Here is a 9890-nt window from a genome sequence, read left to right on the forward strand (position 1 = left end):
TTGGACGCTCTGTCTGATCCGGGTGCAGTTGAGTGATGACACCTCCAATGCCATAATCTGAAGCATCGGTGGACCCGAATGTTGGTAAGGAGGGGTCGAATAAAGCCAAGGCTGGGCTGTGGACTAACAGCTGCTTTAGCCCACGAAAACTCACATCTGCTGCCTCCGTCCATGTAAATCCATTCTGAGATGATCTGAGTATCTCACGCAGGGGGTCTACTACCATTGCATAGTTCGGGATGAACTTGCTAAACCAAGATGTAAGACCCAAAGAAGACCGTAATGAGGGTAGGTCTGTTGGTGCAGGGGCATTTGCAATGGCGTCAACTGAGTCGGGGTTAGGATGTAGTCCATCTTTTGAAATGTCATGGCCTAGATATCGAATTCTGCTGTGGCCGAATTTGCTCTTCTCCCTGTTAAGTGTCAGACCAATATTTGTGAGTTTAGTCAGCACTGCTTGTAGATTGGCGTCATGGGTAGCTTTATCTTGGCTGTACACGATGAGATCATCTAAGTAGTTCTGTACTCCTGGTAGACCCTCAAGAACTGTTTTCATCATTTTTTGAAAGGCGGAGGGCGCCGAAGCCAATCCGAAAGGAACCTTTGTGAATTTGAACAATCCATCGTGTGTGATGAATGCAGTCAAGTTTTGACTCTCCTCATGCAAAGGTAGTTGGTGGTATGCACTTTGCAGATCAATTTGGGAGAACACAGTAGCGCCTCTGAGTTCGGTGAAAAGATCCTCCATATGAGGTAATGGGTAGCAGTCAGTAATTACAGCCCGATTAGGCTCTCTCAAATCCACGCAAACCCGAATTTCTCCAGACTTCTTTCTGGTTACGACGATTGGTGACACCCATGGCGAAGCATCGATCTTTTCAATTATTCCATCCCTCAGTAAGCGATGAATTTCCTTGGAAACCTCCTCCCGTACACTCAGCGGTAATCTACGTAGTTTGTGCTGCACTGGTTTAACAGACTGATCAATCTGTACTTTGTGCACAAAGCCTGAGTTGAGCTGCTGCATTACATATTTCTAACACAGGTGAAGCAGCAGGAGCTGATGAAGTAACAATTCTATCTCCCACAATGTGACAGTTTAAGGCTTTAATCAAATCCATGCCCAAAAGTGGTGATCCCGTTTTGACCACATAGAAATTGGCAGTGGTTGCAACACCATCATGTGACACAGAAACAGTGAAACAGCCTAAGGTTGGCAAGTGTTCACGTGAGTAAGTGACTAGCCTCACTTGAGGTTCCTTTGGTTCACAATTTGCAAAGTGTTTCATGAACAGTGTCTCAGGCAGGATGGACACACTTGATCCTGTATCAACAATCAATTCAACTGGTATTTTATTTCCTTGTGGTGCTTCCAATTCTACTTGGCATCGAATTTTGTCAGGAGACTGATTTACGAGCAGCACAGTCAGTTCAGGCACCATAACTTCTTTCACTTCTTTGACAACTGCCGATTTACATACCTTTGCGAAATGTCCTTTCTTTCCACAGTGATGACATGTGGCTGACGCAGCAGGACAATTGTGTGCGTTGGCCAAGTGAGTATTTGATCCACAGCGTCTTTTATTTGAAGTCTGTGGCTTTCCATTTTGTAATGGCATTTTCTCACTCTTTTGTTTACCTCGTTTGAAACTGGACTTTGTCCTTGAGATGGCTTGAACTTGAGCAGAAGTTGAACCATTAGTTGAAAGGAGTGTAGCATTTTGTACGGCCGATTCCACTTGAAACGCTAATGCAGAAGCGCGATCCAATGTAAGTTCCGACTCGAGTAACAGTCTATCTCTCACCGCGGCCAGGAAAGCCCGTTCAATTAGTTGGTCCCGTAGCATTTCATCCTCCATTTGTCCGAACTGACAATCCACTGCTAGATGACGTAACTCCGCGATATACTGACTTGCGGTTTCGTCCGAGCGCTGTGCGCGCTGTCTGAATTTATGCCGTGCAGCAACAACATTCACTTTTGGCGTAAAATGAGCATCAATAGCCACCATGGCCTCATCATAAGTTGTACCCCCGTTTGGCAGCGTATAGAAAAGTCTCTGGCCTTCCGTACCGAGACAATGTAACAAAACTGCACGAACTCTGGCATCAGGCCATGCATCACCTCGTGCTCCGATGACAAGCAAGTAATTTTGGAAAATGTTCTTCCATGTAGAAAACGTCTTAAGGCTAAAAGTAGCTCATAACTCGCCGATTTAGGAGAAAATCTTAAAAATAATGGGCGTGTCAATCCTAAATTTAGGACTCCTAAATTTTTGCTCTAAAAGTATTTCACAAAGCGTTTTAGCTCTTAAACTAGCTCCTAAATCTGTGAATGGTTAGGAGTAGTGAAGAGGACTCCTAAGTCAACAAGACCAAATCTGAACTATCCTAAAATGGCTGTTGCCAGCAATCTACCTCGGAATATAAACATTTTAGAAACATTTGACGATAATGAGCTGCAATCTGCCTCTGAATGTAAATATTTTAGAAACATTTTATGATTATGTCCTTTTAAAAAGTTATCGCCTTTGGTTTTGGAGGTTATCCCAACTCTAAATTTTCCTTTGATTATATCCTTGTTTTCATTAACTAGTTGGACAAAAACGTCCACCCGATGACAAGCAAGTCATTTTGGAAAATTTTCTTCCATGTAGAAAACGGAATAGCAGGCTCTCCGACCGTCGGAAGAAAAAATGCAGGCATGGGTACAGATGCAGACATCGTCGCCAGATTTTGTAATGTTTGGAACTCGTAATGAAAGAAATTAAAAGGAGAAAGAATGACTAGTTCACAACATTACCAACACTTCTTTATTCTGCTTTCTCCTCGCTCCTTCTCAACAACAAAACTTTAACTCTTGCAGCCTCTAGTGGACTGGCCCAGTATTTCAATCTATGAACATTAACACAGGACATAACAGTTAGTACAACTTTTCTGTACTTGAATGATGAATGATTTTCAAATGAACAGAATTTCACTACTGGACCTACAAAAATCAAACTGTTTAATATTTTTCAGACAATGGAGTACTATATTCATGCCTCTATGAATAAAAGTGCAAGCACAAAGAAAATGTACATACTAAACCACTACATGATAGGGGTAATCCTGTTCGGAGGAAAACAGCTAATTACACGCCAAAGCTTGAGGAAAGTAAATAAAATTCAGCAGCCTAGAACATGACCCATACAATTTCGGTTTCAACAGATCATATTGAAGTAGAGACTCACAGGTCTAGCATTACACTAAAAACATTCTGAATGAATTGTTATAATTTATTATGTTGTCCACTAGTGGGATTACGGTTAGCATTATGTTTGTTTAGGGTGAAGTGTTTGTAGTAATGATAAGACTACTCTGCACATTACATATGTTACTACAGCCTGTAAATCTGCAAATGTATAACAGCTTGTATATTATTCAATGTAAACGTTTAAATTGCTTTACAGGAAAACTTTGAAATTATGATGGTGCAGTGGGATTTGTAAATGTACATAGCAATAACTGGAAGTTTGTGGTAAGCAAAACCAGTTGTAAGTTAAAAATTTGAGTCATTCTATAGTTTTAGTACTGTTAATTCAATGCTAACAGTAATACTGTAGAGAACAGGGCCCATATTCACAAAACATCTTAAGGCTAAAAGTAGCTCATAACTCGCCGATTTAGGAGAAAATCGTAAAAATAATGGGCGTGTCAATCCTAAATTTAGGACTCCTAAATTTTTGCTCTAAAAGTATTTCACAAAGCGTTTTAGCTCTTAAACTAGCTCCTAAATCTGTGAATGGTTAGGAGTAGTGAAGAGGACTCCTAAGTCACTAAGATCAAACCACAAACTATCCTAAAATGGCTGTTGCCTGCAATCTGCCTCTGAATGTAAATATTTTAGAAACATTTTATGATTATGTCCTTTTAAAAAGTTATCGCCTTTGGTTTTGGAGGTTATCCCAACTCTAAATTTTCCTTTGATTATATCCTTGTTTTCATTAACCAGTTGGGCAAGAAGTAACAGCTGTTCTTGGGACATCCCTCCGGTTGAGCGCGCTATTGCCATGCAGCTCTGCCCGCAAAGCGCTGCCGCCTGGAGAGGTAGTCCACGCCTTCCGTCCAGGGCCTGTAAGTTCTCGTCCGCTCTGACGGCTAAGGCTTACAGTGCTGCTGGACAGGCCGCTTCCGCCCTGCACGCCATGGCCCTCCTGCAAGTCCACCAGGCCAAGGCGTTGAAGCAGCTGCACGAGGGTGGTGCTGACCCAGGTGTGCTGCAGGAACTGCGCACGGCGACGGACCTCGCGCTTAGGGCGACGAAAGTCACGGCGCGGGCCGACGAAAGGCACAGCGTGACATTGGTGGTCCAGGAGCGCCACCTTTGGCTGACCTTGGCGGATATGAGGGAGGCCGGCAAGCATCGCTTCCTGGACTCCCCGATCTCCCAGGCCGGCCTATTCAGCGAAGCGGTAGAGGGCTTTGCCCAACAGTTCTCCGCCGCACAGAAGCAGACGGAGGCGTTTCGGCACTGACGGCTAAGGCTTACAGTGCTGCTGGACAGGCCGCTTCCGCCCTGCACGCCATGGCCCTCCTGCAAGTCCACCAGGCCAAGGCGTTGAAGCAGCTGCACGAGGGTGGTGCTGACCCAGGTGTGCTGCAGGAACTGCGCACGGCGACGGACCTCGCGCTTAGGGCGACGAAAGTCACGGCGCGGGCCCTGGGTCAGACGATGTCCACATTGGTGGTCCAGGAGCGCCACCTATGGCTGACCTTGGCGGATATGAGGGAGGCCAACAAGCATCGCTTCCTGGACTCCTCGATCTCCCAGGCCGGCCTATTCGGCGAAGCGGTGGAGGGCTTTGCCCAACAGTTCTCCTCCGCGCAGAAGCAGACGGAGGCGTTTCGACACATCCTGCCCCGGCGGTCTGCTGCTGTCTGCACCCCACCGCCGGCTGCAGCCCCTCTGTCTGCTCGTCGCCGAGGGCGCCCTCCTGCGGCCTCCACCTCCGCTCCGGCGCGGCCACAACAGCAGCCTTCACAACGGCCGCAGCGTGGAGCTGGCCGCAGGAAACCGGCGCTGCCCGCCTCCGCCCCTGCCAAGCCTGTGAAGCGCCAGAGCAGGCGGCGTCCCTGAGACGGGCGACCCGGAGCTCTTGGATCCTGCTCTTCAGGAGATGGTGACTGCACCACTCCTTCCCCCGGAGGAGGGCCGGGTGGAGAATCTTATGTTTCCGTTTGTTTTTGTTCCGCCACTGGCTACCCAGCCAGTGGTACCCAAAACTTCAATAAAAGAGCAGTTTCCTTTGCCTCCGGGTCCCAAGAGGGCGAGGATGGCGGTGCACGAGACCCTGTCTCCACACGGCCGTCCCCCTCTCCTTTCGCCGATGGGCAGCAGGGTCCGGTTCGGGGACGCTGTGCCTCCTCACGAGCCCCCTGCCCAGCTATGGAGCCAGGTAAGTGGTGCGCCGCGCACTCAGACCCCACCCTCGGACGCACGGCCTCCCGGGTTGGGTCCCTGTGTTCCACTTCGCTGCCCCACTGCGGGTACGTCGGTGGTTTCCCTGGTCCCGCTAGTTCGGTTGCTGGGGGCCTGGTTAGCGCTCCCCAGGCCGTCTCGCTGGCTCATGAGAACCATCAGACTCGGCTACGCGATTCAGTTCGCCCTGCGCCCTCCCAAGTTCAGGGGCATTCGGTTCACCTCTGTGCTGGACAAGGATGCTCCTGTCTTGCGTGCAGAGATCGCGGTCCTGCTGGTGAAGGACGCGATACAGCCGGTCCCTCCAGCCGAGATGAGGTCGGGTTTCTACAGCCCGTACTTCATCGTACCCAAGAAAGACGGTGGGTTACGACCGATCCTGGACCTGCGCGTACTGAACCGGGCCCTTCACAAGCTCCCGTTCAGGATGTTGACGCAGAAACGCATCTTTCAATGCGTCCGTCCTTTCGATTGGTTCGCAGCGATCGACCTCAAGGACGCGTACTTTCATGTCTCGATTCTCCCTCGTCACAGACCGTTTCTCCGCTTTGCGTTCGAAGGGCGAGCATATCAGTACAAGGTCCTCCCCTTCGGGCTATCCCTGTCGCCTCGTGTCTTCACCAAGGTCGTGGAGGCAGCCCTCGTTCCATTGAGGGAGGCGGGCATTCGCATTCTCAACTATCTCGACGACTGGCTCATATTGGCCCAGTCCCGAGCGCAGTTGTGCGAACACAGGGATATGGTGCTCAGTCACCTCAGCCGATTGGGGCTTCGGGTCAACTGGGAAAAGAGCAAACTCTCCCCGGTGCAGAGGATCTCTTTTCTCGGCATGGAGCTGGACTCGGTCAACCTCTCAGCACGTCTCTCAGTAGAGCGTGCGCAGTCGATGCTGAACTGCCTGGGGTCCTTCCAGTGCAAGACGGCGGTTCCACTGAAACAATTTCAGAGGCTCCTGGGGCATATGGCATCTGCAGCCGCTGTCACGCCGCTCGGGTTGCTTCATATGAGACCGCTTCAGCGTTGGCTTCACGACCGGGTCCCGAGATGGGCATGGCGACACGGCACATACCGGGTTTCAGTCACCCCGTCCTGCCGTCAGACCTTCAGCCCGTGGGCAGATCTTGCCTTTCTTCGGACAGGGGTGTCCCTTGGGCAAGTATCCAGGCATGTTGTTGTGTCAACAGATGCCTCTGCCAGGGGCTGGGGTGCCATGTGCAATGGGAATGCAGCTGCGGGGCTCTGGTCGGGGCCCCGACTGCAGTGGCATATCAACTGCCTCGAGTTGCAAGCAGTATGGCTGGCTCTGCGCCGCTTCAAATCGCTGCTACACGACAAGCACGTACTGGTCCGTACGGACAGCACTGCGACCGTTGCGTACATCAACCACCAGGGCGGTCTACGCTCCCGTCGCATGTCGCAACTCGCCCGCCATCTCCTCCTCTGGAGTCAGAAGCATCTGAGGTCGCTTTGCGCCGTTCATGTCCCAGGCGAGCTCAATCGTGCAGCCGACGAGCTCTCACGTCAGCCCGCCCTTCCGGGAGAATGGCGACTCCACCCCGAGATAGTCCAGCTGATTTGGAGACGCTTTGGGGATGCTCAGGTAGACCTGTTTGCCTCCCTGGACATGTCCCATTGCCAGTTGTTTTACTCCCTCTCCGAGGGGACCCTCGGCACGGACGCACTGGCATACAGCTGGCCTCGGGGCCTACGCAAATATGCATTTCCCCCAGTGAGCCTTCTCACACAGACACTGTGCAAGGTCAGGGAGGACGAGGAGCAGGTCCTCTTGGTAGCGCCATATTGGCCCACTCGGACTTGGTTCCCCGAACTGATGCTCCTCGCGACAGCCCCTCCTTGGCAAATTCCTCTGAGGAGGGATCTCCTTTCTCAGAGAGGGGGCACCCTCTGGCACCCGCGTCCAGACTTGTGGAATCTCCACTTGTGGTCCCTGGACGGGACGCGGAGGTTCTAGGTGGGCTACCTCCAGCGGTAGTAAACACCATCACTTCAGCCAGAGCCCCGTCTACTAGACACGCTTACAGGCTGAAGGGGAACCTGTTCGTCGATTGGTGCTCCTCCCCCCGGGAAGACCCCCGTAGATGCCCGATCGGAGTCGTGCTTTCTTTCCTGCAGGATGGGTTGGAGCGAAGGCTGTCTCCCTCCACCATTAAAGTGTATGTTGCCGCCATTGCCGCGCATCACGAGGCAGTAGACGGTAAGTCTTTGGGGAAGCACGACTTGGTCATCAGGTTTCTCAGAGGGGCAAGGAGGTTAAATCCACTGCGCCCTCACCTGTTACCCTCTTGGGATCTCCCCTCGGTCCTGACGGCCTTGAAGGAGGAGCCCTTCGAGCCTCTGCAGTCAGTAGAACTTAAGTTTCTGTCGTTGAAGACAGTGCTCCTCACCGCATTGGCCTCGGTCAAGAGGGTAGGGGACCTGCAGGCATTCTCGGTCGACGATTCGTGCCTAGAATTCGGAACGGGTAACTCTCACGTTGTCCTGAGACCCCGACCTGGATAGTTGCAAGCAGTATGGCTTGCTCTGCGCCGCTTCAAATCGCTGCTGCACGACAAGCATGTACTGGTCCGTACGGACAACACTGCGACCGTTGCGTACATCAGTCGAGACAGTCCAGCTGATTTGGAGACGCTTTGGGGACGTTCAGGTAGACCTGTTTGCCTCCCCGGACACGTCCCATTGCCAGTTGTTTTACTCCCTGGCCGAGGGAACCCTCGGCACGGACGCACTGGCGTGCAGCTGGCCTCGGGGCCTACGCAAATATGCGTTTCCCCCAGTGAGCCTTCTCGCACAGACACTGTGCAAGGTCAGGGAGGACGAGGAGCAGGTCCTCTTGGTAGCGCCATACTGGCCCAGTCGGACTTGGTTCCCCGAACTGATGCTCCTCGCGACAGCCCCTCCTTGGCGAATTCCTCTGAGGAGGGATCTCCTTTCTCAGAGAGGGGGCACCCTCTGGCACCCGCGTCCAGACTTGTGGAATCTCCACTTGTGGTCCCTGGACAGGACGCGGAGGTTCTAGGTGGGCTACCTCCAGCAGTAGTAAACACCATCACTTCAGCTAGAGCCCCGTCTACAAGACATGCTTACAGGCTGAAGTGGAACCTGTTCGTCTATTGGTGCTCTTCCCGCCAGGAAGACCCCCGTAGATGCCTGATCAGTGTCGTGCTCTCTTTCCTTCAAGATGGGATGGAGCGAAGGCTGTCTCCCTCCACCCTTAAGGTGTATGTTGCCGCCATTGCCGCACATCACGAGGCAGTAGACGGTAAGTCTGTGGGGAAGCACGACTTGGTCGTCAGGTTTCTCAGAGGGGCAAGGAGGCTAAATCCTCCGCGCCCTCACCTGTTACCCTCTTGGGATCTCCCCTCGGTCCTGACGGCCTTGAAGGAGGAGCCCTTCGAGCCTCTGCAGTCAGTAGAACTTAAGTTTCTGTCGTTGAAGACAGTGCTCCTCACCGCATTGTTAAGGAGTTCGTCTCTGGTAAAACTTATAGAAGAAGAGTGACAAAACACAGAACAAACAAACAAAAACAATAGAAGACTCGCGGAGCTCAGCGTCCTTGCTGCCATTTGCGGCGCCATGCTGGTATCAATTATGTGCCCAAAGTTCCCACCACGCCTTTCAAGGATCAGGTGGTGAACTTACAAGCGCTGCCCCGGGAGGAGGCAGACCCAGCCATTGCTCTGCTCTGTCCCGTTCGCGCTTTGCGCACTTACATGGACCGTACGCAGAGCTTCAGGACCTCAGACCAGCTCTTTGTCTGCTTCGGTGTACAGCAGAAGGGAAAGGCTGTCTCCAAACAAAGACTTGCCCACTGGTTAGTGGAGGCTATAGTCTTAGCATACCAGGCCCAATGTTTACCATGCCCCCTCGGAGTGAGAGCTCACTCTACGAGAGGAGTGGCATCTTCTTGGGCATTGGCGCGGGGCGCCTCGATAGCAGACATCTGTAGAGCTGCCAGCTGGGCGACGCCTAACACGTTTGCGAGATTCTATAATCTCCGTGTAGAGCCCGTGTCCTCTCGTGTACTCGCCTCAGGTAGGCAGTAACACCGGACCTGCTCGGTGTCGATCACGCTTGCTGCGCCATTCCCGCAGACGCCAGGTCGAGCACTCGTGTGCATGCCCAAGGTCAGCCCTTGTGCTGGGCTAGGTGCCCGTGTGTAGTGATTCCCCCTTCGGGTGATCCCACATGTGTATTCTTCCACGGTACGGCTCCCCTCACGGTAAGCCCGGGTCTTTCCCTGGCAGTCGTTCTCTGCCATCTCTGCTGTGTAGTCATCTCACCCCAGGCGGGTTGAGTCTCCCGCAGGGACTTCCATATGTAGCACTGCCCTGGGCCAGTCCATATGTGTAATTCCACATGATACCTCCTATACGCAGGATGTGGCTTCCGTAGCGTTCCCCTACTTGGGTAC

At 52.1% G+C, this 9890-nt stretch overlaps 1 protein-coding gene across 1 annotated transcript; it reads left to right on the plus strand.

The window, feature by feature from the left end:
* Positions 1–4028: 4028 nt before the first annotated feature.
* LOC107745687 (uncharacterized) lies at positions 4029–5116 on the plus strand. Its single transcript, XM_016559608.1, has 2 exons — positions 4029–4142; positions 4523–5116. The coding sequence occupies exons 1-2, from the start codon at positions 4050–4052 to the stop codon at positions 5114–5116; spliced, it is 687 nt and encodes a 228-aa protein (XP_016415094.1). The 5' UTR covers positions 4029–4049.
* The last annotated feature ends 4774 nt before the right edge of the window (positions 5117–9890 follow it).

This window comes from Sinocyclocheilus rhinocerous, unplaced genomic scaffold (genome assembly GCF_001515625.1).
Source record: "Sinocyclocheilus rhinocerous isolate Xijiao unplaced genomic scaffold, SAMN03320098_v1.1 scaffold2815, whole genome shotgun sequence".
Lineage (NCBI taxonomy): Eukaryota > Metazoa > Chordata > Actinopteri > Cypriniformes > Cyprinidae > Sinocyclocheilus > Sinocyclocheilus rhinocerous.